At 38.6% G+C, this 18067-nt stretch overlaps 1 protein-coding gene across 1 annotated transcript in view; it reads left to right on the forward strand.

Moving 5' to 3' along the window:
- Positions 1 to 18067, forward strand: part of itsn1 (intersectin 1 (SH3 domain protein)) — a 181117-nt gene that overhangs the window by 60062 nt on the left and 102988 nt on the right. Inside the window, 5 exon segments of the mRNA XM_069888982.1 lie at positions 2631 to 2893; positions 5471 to 5620; positions 5700 to 5840; positions 8262 to 8349; positions 13323 to 13462. Of these exon segments, the coding sequence (XP_069745083.1) occupies positions 2631 to 2893; positions 5471 to 5620; positions 5700 to 5840; positions 8262 to 8349; positions 13323 to 13462 (782 nt within the window).

Raw genomic sequence — 18067 nt, forward strand, 5'->3', positions numbered from 1 at the left:
GATTTTTTTTTTTTTTACACCCACCCCCCTCCCCCCCCCCCCCATGGGTATACAGCTGTTTATTTCCACAGTCCATTGTGCTTTGAGTAGAGGGGAGTTGGACTTCCGAGTGATTTCGTTACATTTTTTCACTACCGCCAGTGCTAATTTTATAAAAGAAATTTGATATTTGGTCAATTTGTCGGCTATTTCCATGAAATTAGCTAATAGATGTAGCTCCGGGTAGCCCATGAAAGCCACTCCTGTTATCCTGGTTAATTTTTCTGTGATTTCTGGCCAAAATGGCTTAAATTCATTAGGTTAATTACCATGGCAATTATCACCATGGTGCTGTTCAGGCATACCTTGGTTAATTGAATATTTGTGATTTGCTTACTGGATGAGGATCGAGGGTTCAGTAATTTGAAAGCAAAATTGAATCTATGTGAGAAAAGAATAAAGCAGGAGCTTTGTTCAAATGTGGTAGAATTCACCCTGTAAGGTGATGAACTTTATCCATTTGAAAAATTAAATTTTGCTTTGCCATATTACCATATTTAATTAATTTAAAACTTGGAAGTATTAATTCCCAGGAAGTGAAAACACTGGATTTTTAAGAGTCATCTTTTGTTTTAAAACATGTTTTGTCACTGGGTGTAGAGCATAGAAGTCACAAAAAGATGATAAGACTATGTCAATTTAATTAGATATCAGAGTTCTATGTAGGATTAGACATAGCGGTCGGAAAGGCATGGAGGGGTTTACAATGGAAGAGCCTAGAAAGCTTCAAATAAATGAGATGAAATGTGCAAGTTTGTTGTTCACTGTGGAGAAATGTTGGTGAGATTGACTGGAGACGTGAGAAACAATGGATTAGGAATAAATTGCAAACCAGTTTCCAACAGTGGAAAGCTCTGCAACCACAGATTTGGGGTCATTGGGCAGAAGAACCTGCTGTGTAGTTTGACCTTTTTAATGATCTGGGATATATTGCCTTAAATTCTGGTGATAGTTGATAAAATATTTCAGATATCTAAAGAGAAAATGTGAACTGCCCACAAGAAAGCACAAGCGAGAGTGATAAATCGGATAACTTTCGCATACCTGGCATGATGCACTAGCTGGCTCTGTTCTCTGGTGTCTGATACACGTGTGCTAGTATCTCTGGAAAATTGCCCAAAACGTGAAGGAATGTGTGATTCAACTGATAATTTCCTGTCCAAAAAGTTCTTTTCTGTTCCCCACAATCATTTAAATTGTACTGTTGTCCTATCAACTCTACAATTTTCATTCTAACTGGGTAATGCCTTAGAAAGTGATCAATCAAAGTGCATGATTTGAAATGTGATCAGCTCTAAGAACTGAGATCTAGGCAGCAAACTTAGCAAGTTCCTGGAACTGAAAAAACATTGAAAGGAACTTGAAATTAATCTGTTTATTAGATATGGCTGCTTTTATGTTTGAAATATTTCTTTTGGAGTGACTGAAAAGGACTTCCATGTGCCATTGGCTAAAATATGTTTTTACTTTTTATTGCTTTTGAGACTCAGTAGATAGCAGTTGAAAAGCTAATAATTTTGAGATTCCTCTGTCCAAAGTGATTACACTGCTGAGCAATGGAAGTATTTTTTAAACTGATAGAAAGTAATTTAAAAAATTCAAGATTCCTTTATTATTATTATTGCAATAGTACAGATGTTGCACAAAATTGCCTTCTGCCTGCCATAACAAGGCAGACAGTTACCATTAGTGTTGCCTGGCACCAGTAAGAGAGAAAGAGAGCCCCTTCAGAGTCGCTGAGTGTCTTGATTTGCCTCCAGTGTTCTCGCAGCCTCTACAGCTGCACAGACTCCTGTTCAATTTATCGGCAGCCTGAGCTCCAGATCCAAACCACCACATGATCAGGTAGCCTTCAGTGCTCAATGGGCCTTCAGAAACCCTTCTTGCCCTCAGCACCCACTCTAATCCTGGTTCTGATCCCTAGTTCTCATGAGCCAGTCTCCAACACCCTACAGCACATGCAGGTCCCCCAAACACAAATTGTTTGTCTGTGCGAGTCGCTCAGCCAATGAGCCCCTCGCTGATCAGCCACAATGGTCTCTATCCTGCAGGATTGCCTCACCTCCTTCTCCTTCTCAATGGGGAGTATTCTCCCCATTTCTCGTGCCCTGTGCTGGTCTGCTGCTCCCCCGGAGTCAGCAACCCTTCATGGCTGCTGTCGAGCATAGGCGCCACCATCTTGGGTACAGACTCTGTAGATGTAGGATTTTAAAATAAAACAACATCGGCTCCTTTAACAGGCTGTTTAAAGCCTGTGTGAAGCCATCGACATTAGGATCGGGCAGTTGAACCCATCAGAGCAGTGTTGTGTCTCCACTCTCCTGGGTCTGCACCAGCGGTAGCACTGGCAATACAGGAGCATATTAAATAATGGTATATTAAAACTTTTCCAGCCAGTTTTATGGTAATTTTTGGTTTGTAAGGAGTTTCAAAAAAGGATTGAAGGAAGGTAGGTAACTTGTCTGTCAAATAAAATGAATTGCAGATGATGGGTGATTTGGGTTGCAGCTATTACTGTCAAAATAATTGTAGTTATGTGCAATCACAGCCATTCCTTGTGTGCTAAACTGTCACCTTGATTCCCTTTGCAGTGACATTTGAAGACAAAAAACGTGAGAATTTTGAACGGGGAAACCTTGAACTTGAAAAGCGACGTCAAATACTTCTGGAGCAACAGCGGAAGGAACAAGAACGATTTGCCCAATTGGAACGAGCAGAGCAAGAACGAAAAGAGCGAGAACGACAAGAGCAAGAGAGGAAAAGACAGATGGAGTTGGAAAAGCAGCTGGAAAAACAACGAGAGTTTGAACGACAAAAGGAAGAGGAGAGAAGAAAGGAAATAGAAAGGCGTGAGGTAAACTTGGCTGAGTGGTGACAATTGGGAATCATTGATTTGCAAATTGCTTACTTTAAAGCTGTAACTATAGCACTAGAAGTATTTGTTTTACCTTAAAATCTATAATTATAGTCTGTTGCACTTCAACTATTGTGTTATTATCTTGCTCACTTGTCTATACATGCTATGGTGAAGTATTAATGATGGTGCATTGTCTTTTGCTGTGCAATTATTGCTGTGTTTGAAAACAATATCCTCCAAAAATGCTTTTGAAGAAATGAGTTACAAGGAAAGGTTAAACAGATTAGGTCTTTATTCCCTGGAGTGCAGAAGAATGAGGGGAGATTTCAAGATTCCTTTATTGTAATGTTATAATTCAGAAAATGAAATATTGCACAAAATATTTTCAGTCACCATTATTATTACCCAGCTCCCCTTGCAGGAAGAGAAATGAAGTCCCTTCAGAGACTAGTGTCCACAGACCCCTGTTGATCCATCAGCAATCCGAGCTCCAGATATGATTGGGAAGCCTTCAGTGCCTAAAGCCCTTCGGGAGCCCTTTTTGCCCATGGCACCCTTTAGAATCCTGGTTCTGATATCCGGTTCCCATGAGCGAATCTCTTTCATGGGGGGCTATACAAAATTATGATGCGTAGATGGAGTAAATGCAATCGGGCTCTTTCCACTGAGGTGAGGTGAGCTCAAAAACTAGAGGACATGGGTTAAGGATGAAAGGTGAAAAGTTTAAAGGAAGTATTTGGGGGAAACATCATGCGGAGAGTGTTGATTGTGTGGAATGAGCTGTCAGCTAAATTGTTAAACGCAGGCTCAATTTTGACATTGAAGAGAAATTTAGACAGGATGTGTATCCCTGCACACAGCATCTTTCAGTTACTCCAGTTGGGGAAGAGATGCAGGAGTCTCAGAACCAGCATAAACAGGCTGAGGAACAGCTTCTTCCCATAGGCAGTGAGGATGCTAAATGACCAAAGGAACTGCTCACACTAACCATCTGAGACTCATCTGTGCATAACAATATCTATCTATATATTTATATAGATAGATATAATATTTATCCTGTATATGTATTATTTGTATGAATGTGTGTTGTGATTAGTTGTGTGTCTGCACATTTTTGCATTGCGGACTGGAGAATGTTTTTTTGTTGTGCTTAGTACAATTAGTGACAATAAACTTGACTTGTCCGAGTTACTGGTCAGTGGGATGAGGCAGAAAAATAGCTTGGCACAAACTAGAATGGTTGAAGGGCCTCTTTCTGTGTTGTGCTGTAGGTTTCCCAAGGATTTATTTTGTATATTGAAAGACACATATTTGTGGAACAATGCAAACTTGAGTAGTTTGACTGTGCTTTTTCCTTGTTTAGAGGTTGCCAAAGCTGTCTTTTTTTAGTGTTGATCTTGCCAAAATAAGTCACTGGGACAAAATGGTATTACTTTTGTTCTTTCCTGTGGGAACATTTCATTGTATTTAAATTAATTGAATAGTTCAAAGTTCAAAATTGAAAATAGAGTTCCATTGCTATATTTGGGTGCTCTACTTGAGCTCGAGTACATCATAATTGCCCATATCCAGATATCTTGGATACAAGTGCACAAAAGCTTGCTAGGATGAGATTGACAACAGACACTGACAAGACCAGCTACTTGCATTTCTAGTTGGGAGCAACAAAGCTGGATTGAGACCAAATGGTGGAATGACTTATTTGCTATGTTTCATAAATGAGAGACACTAATTTGATCAGTCTCCTCTAGTGCAGTGTGATCCTGATGGACTTTGGTGTGTGACTGCATGAAGTTTCTAATTTGGATCACCACCATATCCTTAAACAAGCACACCCCACGAAGAGAGATTATCTTGGACTTCAGGAGATTGGTTATTAGTCCCTCTTCTTCTCAACATGTCTTTCTGTACAAGCTACCCAACTAATGACAAAAAGTTCTTTATTTCAAGCAAGGTGGACCTGTGAACTTCAATACATAAAACAGTGCAGCAAATGGTAAAAGTGGAAATGTGTTTATTATTCAGATTACTTTCCATGTGTACTGTGAAATTTATTAAATTGTATTGCTTCAATATTTAAATTTTAAGTTGAATAGACTGGAGTAGTATTTGATAATCCATTAAAAATATGTTCAGTGTATTGGGCAAATTATTTTAATATTTGGATTCCACTTGACAGTGACCATGCTTGCTGCCATTTCTGCAGTTTTAATGCATATTGATAATTCCTTCATTCTTGAAGCAAATTGATACAAAATATTTGCTAAATTTATCTCTGCAGCTAATTATTAAGGCCTGAGTTGTCACTGGCAAGTCTGAAGGTTGGGGGAGAAAATTCTGGGGTTAAATTATAATTGTCATTTACCTTTCCATTCACATTAGAAATGGATATTCCTAACAAAGGGTCAATTTTGTGTCCTGATATCAAGTTAATTTGAGGGTGATTAATTTTCCTGCTGTGTTGGTCACCCTAAAACACCAGGTGGCTCATCAAGTGATGGTTAAGATGCTATTTGAGCACTTTCCAGGAATGTTTTTTTAATTCGGTCTACAATTATAATATTTTGACTATAGGCAGCAAAACGTGAACTGGAAAGACAGCGCCAACTAGAATGGGAGCGGAATCGTCGGCAAGATCTTTTGAACCAACGAAATAAAGAACAAGAAGATATAGTTGCTTTGAAAGCAAGGAAAAAGACATTAGAGTTTGAACTTGAAGCCCTTGTGAGTTTGTATGTGAACAAAGCTATCTACTACTTTGTGGTAGATACAATGAAATATTAACACAAGTTTTTCTTTACAGAATGATAAAAAGAATCAATTGGAAGGCAAACTTCAAGACATCCGGTTTCGTGTTTCTACTCAGAGGCATGAAATTGAGCACACAAATCAGACAAGGGAATTACGGATTTCCGAAATCACGCACCTACAACAACAGTTGCAGGTCAGTTTTGAGTTGGTGCTCGTTCCGTTGTCACGTTTGCAGGGTGAAGATCTTCAATGCTATTGTGTTCTGGGAAAATGATAAATTGTTGACTCTCACTCTGAGACTTCATTTATTTTGTATTTTTTCTGGATCACAAGACTATACATGAAAAATGAAGTGGTAGCCAAGGACAGAGCTACATAATCTCACACTCAACAGATTGAAGGTCTCTAATCCTGCACCATCCAGACACGAGTGCCTCTAGATTATTGTACGAACAAGGAAATCCCAGTTCTCAATGAGAGCAGAATCCAGTCTGAGAGCAAAAGCGTTGAGCAATCTTTCTCCTGGAACATCAATTTTTCTGTTTTCTGAAACCCCCCGTCACCACAGGCAGCTAATTCAGTTGAGTTATTGTGTCCTGAAACTTTTGATATAATGGCCCCAAGTCCATGTAGATGTGTACTCAGCAGCTATCTTTCTAGATAAAATGTTCTAGCACTGCTACAATATTGATATCTGCAGAACAAAAGTGAGATACCATTGGTATTTTTTGCCATTTAAAAACAAATGAAGTGTAATCTTGCTAATTGCCACCCTTCCTGCCAATTCTTAACATGTCAGTAACTTCCTTAGTGATTGATTGGGTCTCTGAGAGGGTTCTGGACAGGAACATAAAGGAGAGGGAAGGATATCTGTCAGGAGCAAGTAACAGATTTTTAGCTTGATTTGGACATCATGTTCAGCACAGACTTGTGCACCTGATCCTGTGCTATGTGGTTCTATAATTAATGAAAATAGTTATTGTTGTTGGGCGAACCATTAAACTAGCTAAAGGAAGTACACTGTTGCTATTCCATATTCTGGCAACTTGATGGGATTGTTCAGTTCCATTTGAAATTGAAAGTGGTTCCTGCTGCAATAACTAATGTCCACTTTGCTTAAATAGAATGATTATGGTGGAATCCCTGAATGACTCACGCGAGTCATACAGTGTGGAAGAGGCCCTTCAGCTCAACTTGTGTATGCCATCTACAATGGCATTTTGGGCAAGTACCATTCACCTGCATTTGATCCATATCCTTCCAAGCCCTTCATTGCCATTGATCTATCCAAATGTCTTTTGGATATTTGGATTGTACTGCTTCTGTGGCATCCTTTGACAGATTGTTTCAGAATCGGGCTTTCCTCTGAGTGGTTGCCCTTTAGGTTTCTCTTGACTCTCTCCCCTCTCACCTTAAAACTCAACCATCTAGTTCAAAAATGGTCTACCCTGGGGGGAAAAAAAACCAGTTTATCCATTTATCCATGCCCTTCATGATTTCATAAACCTCTAAGATCACCTCTCAGCCTCCTTTTCTCTAACAAATAAAGATCCAGCCTATCAAAACTCTTCCTACGACTCAAGTTCTTCAATCCAGGTAACGTCCTAGTGAATCATCTTCGCACCCCTTCCAATTTAAATTTCGATGTACAGCACAGTAACAGGCCATTTTGGCCCATAAGTCCGTGCCACACAATTTCTACCCCATTAACCTACATCCCCATTACGTTTTTGAACGGTGGGAGGAAACCCACACAGACACAGGAAGAACGTACAACTCCTTTATAGACAGCACAGGATTTGAACCCAAGTCTGGTCTCGATTGCTGACACTGTAAAGGCATTGTGCTAACTGAATTATTGAAGACTTTCCTCTAACTAAGTGACCAGAACTTCACACAATCGTGTAAGTGTGGTCTCACCAATGCCTTGAGCAACTTTATCATGTGGTTCCAAATTTTGTACTCTATGGCAAGCATGCCAAACACCCTTCAGCACTGCCCTGTCAACCAGAGTTGCCACTTTCATGGAGCATCATTGTGAGTTACCAGTGATCCCACATTTAATGGACACAACATGAATGCAACAATGGGTTTGATGTTGTGAATTCTCTACTAAGCAATTCACTTCATGACTCACTTGGCATCTTGCACCACTTTAAAAGGTGAAAGTTGAAAGTACAGTGGAATACTGGCACTGGGTGAATATTATCTCCATCAGTATTACAGGAACTCTGCACCATTTAATCCAAATTTACTCCACCTCCTTAAGTCTTCATTGCAGCCAATTAGCTTCTCTACCAGGATTGCCAAGACTACCAACTTAAAAGGATGAGGTCATGAGGAATACGGCTACTTGTAGCTATCCTTCACACAATCCTGGTTTGGAAATGTATCTGTTTTTGTTGGATCTCCAGGCCCTGGGGCTTCCTTCTGTGTAGGTCTGTTGTGGCATTTCCAGTACATTAACTGCATGATGTTGGGACCAAGGGAATAAAGGTTGGCTTTGGCAGTGATACCTCCATTCTGTTAACAATTTAAATCTTTCAAATCTGCCAAATCTATGATGAAAGAAGATACTGTATACTTAAGAATACTGTTTTATTTTGCCCTGTAGGAATTTCAGCAGATGCTCGGTCTACTGATTCCAGAGAAACAGACTCTCAATGATAAATTGAAGCAGGTCCGACAGAACAACCTACACGGTAAGGATTATTTTAATTTGCTATATTATAGCTTTCAAAAGTTGACTATCTGAGAAATGGAGTTCCTAATTAATGCAAGTGGAATAAAATTTTGGTGGGCTAGAAGATAATCCAACTGCAGCATTACTCAGGCAAGGAAATGTAAGTAAGTTCTGAAATAGGCTAATTTTAGCTTTCTGTACATTTACAGTTTGTGCACCATCTTTCATAACCACAAATTAGGGAGTGTACTTAGCTTTGGAAAGAGGGAGCATTTATGATGCCTAATTGAAATAGAAGTTTGGGATTTCGATATTGTAGTTAATAATGATGATTTAGCAGTGTTCCTAGGGTAATTCAATTGCTTGTACTGAATTATGACCTGATTCAGACATTTCAATCCCACCACTGCATGTGTTATGGGTCCAGAGGACCCTAAACCCAGCAGCAATAGAAATTCACCAAGACAAATGGTTACTTAAACAAAAGTTACTTTTAATTTTATTTAAGCATAAAACAGGATCAAACTTTAACTTATTTCTATTAACTTAACCTAACTGAACCCCCTTCTAATTCTAACTGCACGTGTATGTAATGTGTATACAAGTTCAGAAAAGTTCTTTGATTCACAGTCCCATCTCACTTCTCCAAGTTTACTGGTATCGGGCAATTCTTACACTGTGCACAGAATTTAACATTTATGAATTTCACCAGGCTTTGGTGCTTGATGAAAGGTGAATGGTTTTTGTTGGTTTTTCAGAGAGAGAGATTTGTTGCTCGTTGGACACAAACTGATTCCTTCCGATCAGCCACTTCACTGTCTTGCTGAAGAAACTTGCCCCATCAGGGTTTTCCAGATGATAACCTCTTTCTTTCATGGCCACCACAGAGTTCCTTTCCTGTTTCCCTATCTCAAGCAAAACATTATACAGCCAGCCATCTCCTCTTGTATGGACCACAAAGGCTTTGAACAGACTGAACTCAGAACTCACAACCTGTCTTCAAAATGAGGTTTTTCCACAAGCTTGCCAGCTTGTCGTGATCCAGTCCCAGCTGCTGCTGAACTGTAGAACTGAATTTTCTCTTTCGTGCTCTCGCTCAGAGAAAACCACACGACCCTCTTAGAACAGCACACTGCATTCAGACAGACTACGGCACTGGACCCAATTTTCCGAGTCCGTTCATCTGTTGCTTTCCAAAACAATAATCCATTACTCCACAGCATGTCTACTTAACACCTATTTGTGAAGTCCTTATAGGCATTCTTCAAAATTTTTGCAAAGACACTTGGAACTTGATCTGTCTGGGTTGAGCAGAGCTCTGGCATTTTAAATGAGATCTGTGTTTGTATCTTTTTGTGACCTAACTTTAAAAAAAACCCCACAATTTAAAACATATATATATATATATAATATAAAATATAACATAACATGTAATGAAACTGAATAATTAAATCTGGCCATTTGTTGCTTGTAACCAGAAATGATTGAAAATATTGAATTATCCTAATAATATAAAAAAAATTTGCTCCATAGTTTAGGGAATGTTGTCAATGTCCATCTGGCTTCTTTAGTTTTCTTTATAGTTGACTTTTCTTTTGCAAAATAGGTATAAAATCTGTATTGCACCTGTCAAAATATGCAAGATCGCAATGAACAAAAAATGGTCCCTAATGGGTTAACAAATATTGTTACTGAGTAAGAGGACTGGCACGTTTGAGGACTGAAGTAACTCTGGTGTATTGATTTGGTTTCAGTCAGTGCATTAGATTCACCTTACCACCTTCTCCCATAACAGAGTGCACATGAAGTGGCAAGGCCCAGAAAGCAGGTAGACTGTAGGTTGTGCCTTTCCAAGGCCTCGTCTGCTGTACACTCTGACTCTCAGAAGGGCGGCATGGTTGGTATAGTGGTTAGTGCAACGCTTTTACTGTGCCAGCGATCAGGACCAGGGTTTGAATCCCATGTTGTCTGTAAGGAGTTTTCCCGGGGGGGGGGGTATTCTGGTTTCCTCCCTCGAAATGTACCAGGGAAATAGGTTAATTGGGCGGCACAGGCTGGTGGGCTAAAATGGCTTGTTACTGTGCTGGTTGCAGCGGCTGCAGGGGAAAATTGTTTGGTTGGGGTTGGGTGTTGGGTTTTTCCTCCTTTGCCTTTTGTCAGTGAGGTGGGCTCTGCGGTCTTCTTCAAAGGAGGTTGCTGCCCGCCAAACTGTGAGGCGCCAAGATGCACGGTTTGAGGCGATATCAGCCCACTGGCGGTGGTCAATGTGGCAGGCACCAAGAGATTTCTTTAGGCAGTCCTTGTACCTTTTCTTTGGTGCACCTCTGTCACGGTGGCCAGTGGAGAGCTCGCCATATAACACGATCTTGGGAAGGCGATGGTCCTCCATTCTGGAGACGTGACCCATCCAGCGCAGTTGGATCTTCAGCAGCGTGGACTCGATGCTGTCGACCTCTGCCATCTCGAGTACTTCGACGTTAGGGATGAAAGCGCTCCAATGGATGTTGAGGATGGACTTGTCAGCCACAAACGAGCCTGCAGCTGACGTGGACTTTTACCCCCTCCATAATCTTCGTCCGCGAAGCCAAGCCAAAGAAAGGTCTTTTTCTTAAAACAAAAGGCAAACCTAAAGAAGAGTGTCAGCTTTAATTTGTGTCGATTTTGACATTAGAAAAATAATTAAATTTGATTTAAAAGTATTTAAAGATGTAAAATAACTTAAGAATTTAAACTAAATATTAACTTCAATGGTGACCTTCCCCAATTACAGTTCACTTTCCATTGAAGTGAATGGAGCCTCCATTCCTATGTCAGGTCTGACCAGGCTTAACTTAGTTGCCAGTTTCAGCATGTAGCCCAGAGATGATGAGCTGTCATGGAAACACAAGCAGCATTTGTTATCGCAAGTCAAACTTCATCTTTTCTCAACATAATTTCCCTCACTTAGTCCAGGTCAATCTCATTTACCTTCTTATTTTCCTGTAAGCTTGCCCATTAGTTTCACTTTAATTTTCCAACCACCAATTTGCTAACACAAGGGTAGAATTACAGGAAACTATTAACCTGCCAACCAGCTTTTCAAGATGTGGCAATCAGCCTGAGCACACAGATGAAACCAGAGATAATGATGGAACCTGGTTGTTGCATCTGTGGAGTGGGAAAATTAATGCTGTACCACTCTCACAGCTGACCCATTTAATTCTGTGGGTTGTCTTTGTTCATTATTGACAAGCAGCCTTCTGTGTTCTAATATTTGTCCTAGTTTCTCTTAACTGCTTGCAAATATTCCCAGGGAAGATAAATGTGTTCATTGCGGCTTGGCTTTCATCACTGCTTGTTCCAAATTTGTGTATTATCATTGTGTATTAGGGAGCTTTACAGGTGATATTTTACAACTCTTTCTATGTAACTACTGTTAGTCTCGTTCCGCTATTTTTTGCTATTCGTTTAAAAGGGAAATGCCTGTGGCTTTCATAAACATCTTGACCAAGATATCTTCTTGGATTTTTGTAACTGATCTATTGTTGGCTGTCAAAAAATAAATTATCAACGTTTCAGCACTGTTTGTGCCAGCAAGCCAAAAGAGTCAGGGTGGGGAATTGAAGTAGACTCATTTGTTTTAAGAGAATGGAACCTCTCGAATTTACTACCACAGGTGACTGGAGGCCAAGTCATTGGTTATATTGTTGGGCAGAGATTGACATTCATCAGAACAGTCATGATATCAAGGGTTACGGGGAGAAGACAGGAATGGGGCTGAATGAGAGAATGGATCCGCTTATGATGGAAGGTGGAGCAGACTCTATGGTCCAAGTGGCCTACTTCTCCTCCTATATCTTGTGGACCAAATATGTTACAATTATGTACAAATTGTGACATAGATATATGAATCTACTTGGGAATCTTTTATGAATTGACATTCCAAGTCCAAGGTCGATGACTAAATTTTTGGGAATGGATTTCAAAGTATTTTTCTGAGAGGAACAAAATTGTTTGTAATACAGTACTTTTTATTCACAGCTGTGAAATCTGCAATTTTCTCCTTATTATTTGGTAAGATATTGTGGAAATAAGGATGCATTTGGAATAGGGGGGACAGGACACCTGCTAATGGGTATTGCCACTCCTAAATACCCATGCATTGAAAATGATGTGGAAATTATAATCAGAATTTGTGCACCAATAGTTTCATCAGAGCTTTTGCTATTTTCGCTTTTGTCAAGGTTTATATTTGCGCACTCATACACTACAACTCCAATTATCCGAAATGGTCGGGACCAGGCCTATGTCGGATAAATGGTTTTCTCAGATAACTGGTCATTTTTTAAAAAAAAAGCCCAGTAGCAACAGCAAATCACTTGCTACAGTGTTTAAACAACAACAAACAAGGGAAGACTTTTTAAGCATTAAAATAATGTTTAATTCTCACCAAAAAAAAAATGCTGGCTGCTGTTGATCACTGACACCTTCCAACTGAGGCCCCACTCCTGCCTGATATGCCCATTCCTGTTGGGAGGCCACTCTCCTTGATGATGCTGGGACAAGGGTTTCTTACTGCTTGTGGCTGGGAGGCAGTGGCACATAGTTGAGAGTGAGAGTTGGAGAGAAAAGTCAATAGGGGAAGGTAAAGAAGAAATGGAGAGTTACCTGAGTCATCATTCTAATTTCATGTCGAGTGTTTTTTTTTCAACCTGTGAGGTCAGTTTGTCTCTGAAAAAATTTCAAATGAGAATTTCTGATTTGTTTTGGATATCCTAATTTATCTGAAATTTTAAAAAAAATTTCCAGGTAAATGAGGATCTTGGAGAATTCGCTCTATTTATTCATTTATTTATTTGAGTCATTGGAGTTGTACTGTACATTTATCTTGAGAATTAAATTTTCAAAGTGGGGAGATACTATCCTGACATTTTTTCAGATTATTTGATTTATTTTCAAATTGGTCTTTGCAAATATCTACTTACAAAACCGTATTTTTTAAAAACCTATTAGGAGACACTATTCTCACTGTCAAAAAATCTTTGGAAAACAAAGAATTGACAAGGCAGCGCCTTCGCGACCAACTTGATGAAGTTGAGAAAGAAACAAGAACAAAACTTCAGGAGATAGATGTCTTCAATAATCAATTGAAGGTAATACTGAATTTTATTTTTCAATATGTTATGTTCTTTGAAGTTATTCATTTCACAATTCTTTATAAGTGAGAAGAGGTTTCCAATTTCTATGTTCAAATTTTGCATTTCTTAGTTAAATTAAGAATGTATATTTTGGGGAAAATATCCAGATCATGCCTAAAGATTGACATTTTCCACATAGACATCTTTTATATATCTTTGCACTGAATTATTTAAATTGCACTTGGTTTTGGGTGGTAACATTTGGAAACATGCCCAAAACTGGACTACTTATTGACTGAGAGTAATTATTTGCAGCATGTACCTGGAATTACTGGGTATAGTGATTTAGCTATATAAAATAAATTTAGACATGCAGCCTGGTGCTAGGCCCTTTTGGCCCACGAGACCGTGCCACCCAATTGACCTACAGCCCAGTATATTTTTGGATGCTGGGAGAAAACTGGAGGACCCAGGAAAAAACTCACACGGACATGAGGAGGACGTACAAACTCCTTACAGACAGCGCGGGATTCAAACCCTAGTCCTGACCACTGGTGCTGTAACAGCGTTGTGCTAACCGCTGCGCCAACTATGACTTATTAGAGAGTTAACCTGGAGACATGATTTCAAGTTGCACCATACATCTTAATTCAAGTACTTTAATCTGGAGTTAAAAAGTGGCTATTAACAACTTGAAATTACTCCATGCTCATTTTAAAAACCATGATTGAATAATTTTTTTTGTTTGGTCTAGCCTACATGCAAATCTGAACAAATATGGTTGACGCTTCCTTCTGAAGTAGCCTAGCAATCGAGAATATACAAATATATTTGCAGTGTGTGCTTGTTTGTCCAGGATATTTATACACAGTGTACAAATATTTTTTTAAAAACTCACTTTTTCTTTTAATCCTCAAATTTAATTGACACCTTTGCTATACTTGCTGGAATTCGGAACAATGAGAAGTGGAAGTGCATAAAATTTCAAAGAATAGGCGAGATGAAGGCAGGAAAGTAATTTCCATTGGCAGATGTCTTCCATAATCAATTGATTAGAGGTAGGGGGCAGGGCCTCAAGATTCAGGTGAGTAGATTTTGAGTGAAGATGAGGAGGAACTGCTTCTCCTAGAGAACAGTGAATCTATGGAATTCTCTATCTAAGAAAGCAGTGGAATTTGCCTCCTATATTTAAGACAAGAGTAAGTTGTATTTTTGCATCATAGGGGAATTAAGGGTAATGGAAGAAAGACGGGTGGGTGGACCGGAGTCTACAACCAGGATTAGCCATGATCTTATTGAATGGCAGAGCAGGCTAGATAGGCCAGATGAATGTCTCTGGATTCTATTTCCTCTTCTTATTTGAATATTTGCACTTTGAACAATGCAAACTTATTGTACCATCATTAATTTGAAGATTTTTACTGCCATTCACTTGTATGTGAATATTCTTCCTGATAAAATAGAGAAGGATACATGGTGAAGTACTTGATCCCTGACTGCTAGGTATTCAGATTGAACTAATCGGTTGATTGGCTTTGTGGATTGTAACTAGGAAATGTTCAAAATGGTCATTACCTGCCATGTATCTGTATTACCAATATATTTTTGAAGTTTTGGTGAAAGCAATACTTGCAGCAATGTGTGGATCTTACCAAGCATCTGTATATAATGGTCTCGTGTGAATTGTGGCTATGTTAAATTTTGGCTTAATAATAGCACAGAACTGACTGATCAGCTCAGTTTCAATTTATTGAGCTACTTTGTTGGTATGTGAACAGCTCTAAAATTTAGAGTATTTTGGTACATTTTTGGGGAACGCAATATCATTTAAGTGCATTCATTGTGGAAAAATGTCACGAATGCAATAAATGAGTGAGTACATGGTGAAAAGAGTGAACATGTGGAATGTTTTCATCCAGATGATCCTTTAGTTCAGTGCTGGAAGCTAATGCCAGTTTAAAAGCATAGAAGCAGTATGTTAAAAATGAGTATGTCGGCTTATCATTCTAGGAAGAATGATTTTGCATTTTTGTGTTTAATTTTTCATTGAAATTGTCACTTGGGGTGGACAAGATGAAAATGTGTGTGTAGATTAGATTTTAAGTTGGTGTTTATTCATTAAAGTTGGAAAATAAAATATTGCCATGGAATTTTACTCAACCAAGTGCTGCTGTAGATGAGAATTCAAAGTAAGCTTCCATTCATTAAATTCACTAAACATAGGTATAATTACCAAATGGTTTGTGATATCTATATTGACACATTGATTGAAAAATGAAACAGAGTTGTTCCCTATGGAGTTGAAAGAAAATTGTAATTTGAATCTTTACTGTGTCTTTGGCAACCATTATAGAAATGCTGATGGTAATTAAAAATTGACTGGTTTCATTTTTTATTTGATTGGAGCCTGTCTTTTGCTTCAGGTTCTTTTTTTTGTTAAATATGCACATTTCTTTTCTTCCAGTCTGTGGCTGTGGACGGTGTATTGCTACAGTGCCTGGCCTTCCTGCTGTGCTGCGTGAACTACTTAGACTTCTTTTTAAAGGTTTCTTCCCTAAATGCGCTTCTACACAGCTGTTGAAATGTATTTCTAAATGGAAGTGTTTTTTTAAAAAAAAAAAATTTCTACATGAGTCATAATGCGCTTCTACACAGCTGTTGAAATGTATTTCTAAATGGAAGTGTTTTTTTAAAAAAAAAAAATTTCTACATGAGTCATCTGCTGGGTACACAGAATTTTGAGATTTTAGTTTTCTCTCTCCACGCATTGGTCACATGACTTAAAATAATGTCAGAGACTCCATCATCAAAATGTGATATCTTTACAAAATTTATAACCCAAATATTTTCAGCTCTGTGATTTTATTTGAGCACGATGTGTTTCATAAAAGTGTGTGGGTACATCTTGTGTCTTCTAAATCCGTCGCTGTAAATTTAAATTAGAGCACAAATAACATGAAAAAAAAATAATTTCTTGTCACCCTTTAGTTGGAAATTGTGAGCTGCATTCAGGATATCATGAAACTTATTTTTACAACTTGCTAGTTTTAAAATTGCATATTTGAACCCCAATTTGGATTTGTCATTAAACACTTGAAATATAAAACCTGGTTTTTAGCCTACAGAATTTCTTCATTGTACACTTCGAAATTTCTTTCAAAACTAAATACAGCAACATTAGCACTGATGATCGCTTGATATTGATACAATATCTGTTCATTAGTTAAATTATTATTACAACCCTACTGCTTATTATAAATTTACTCTTTTATGATTTCATTTTATTCTCTGACATTCTGATTCCTTGTTCCCCAAGATGACTCATCACGTAAAAACCTAAGCAAATAGTCAGGGTAGAATTATGTTTGTATTGTACCATCATTATCTTGGAACTTTCCAAAGCATGTTCAGGTCAATTGGAGAAAGTAGTAATCATTTTAGATACATTAAGGATCAATCAACAGTGAGAGAATCTGGTTGGAGATTGATAATTGTGGAAGAAATGTTGCCATGATTACAAATTGATCCTCGAATATTTTTTCAAGAAAGGTATGTTTTGACAAGAGAGCAAAGTGGGGCAGTTTGGTGGGTTGGGGGGTGGGGCAGAGGTGGTTGTCAATTTAATTGGCATCATTAACAAAGCACTCACTGAACTATATTTTCAGCATGGATTAAAGCTCTTTTGGGTGAAGCTTTAGCTTCTCATTCCGTTGTCACTAAGCTACAACGTGTCTGTGTGTCTGTCTGTCTGTGTGTCTGTCTGTCTGTGTGTCTGTGTGTCTGTCTGTCTGTGTGTCTGTCTGTCTGTGTGTCTGTCTGTCTGTGTGTCTGTCTGTCTGTGTGTCTGTCTGTCTGTGTGTCTGTCTGTCTGTGTGTCTGTCTGTCTGTGTGTCTGTCTGTCTGTGTGTCTGTCTGTCTGTGTGTCTGTCTGTCTGTGTGTCTGTCTGTCTGTGTGTCTGTCTGTCTGTGTGTCTGTCTGTCTGTGTGTCTGTCTGTCTGTGTGTCTGTCTGTCTGTCTGTGTGTCTGTCTGTCTGTCTGTGTGTCTGTGTGTCTGTCTGTGTGTCTGTGTGTCTGTCTGTCTGTCTGTCTGTCTGTCTGTCTGTGTGCTCCTAGAATAGAATTGATTGTTAATTGATGTACTATTTCAGTGCTTTCCCTTTGCATCATCCAAAAAAGTTGTAGAATATTCATCACCCTCACCACTACTTACTTCTCTACAACCAAGCCTCTTGCTTCCATATGCCTAGATTTCCCAACCCATATCCCTGACTAGGACTCATGGACAAGAGGCCACTTTGAAGTTACAGGTCATTTGAGTGAATCAAGCTGAGAGGTGGTGATGTAGAATATGGTGGAGAAATTCATTTGGAATTGGTGTACAAAAATTTTAAAATCTATTTAATTTTATAATTAAAATTTGATATAATTTTAAATAATATTTTGAACTCCACATTAAATACAAATTGTTCTATTTAGAAATGCATAGTTCCCTTAATGCTTGGTACTAAATATGTGCAGAATTCTGGAGCTGGCTTGTACATCCTAATTTTTAGTGCTATCATTGCTCAGAGACATGAATTTCTAATAAAACTAAACAATAAACCAGTGGAAAGTTGCTT

Source organism: Narcine bancroftii, chromosome 7 (genome assembly GCF_036971445.1).
Source record: "Narcine bancroftii isolate sNarBan1 chromosome 7, sNarBan1.hap1, whole genome shotgun sequence".
NCBI lineage: Eukaryota > Metazoa > Chordata > Chondrichthyes > Torpediniformes > Narcinidae > Narcine > Narcine bancroftii.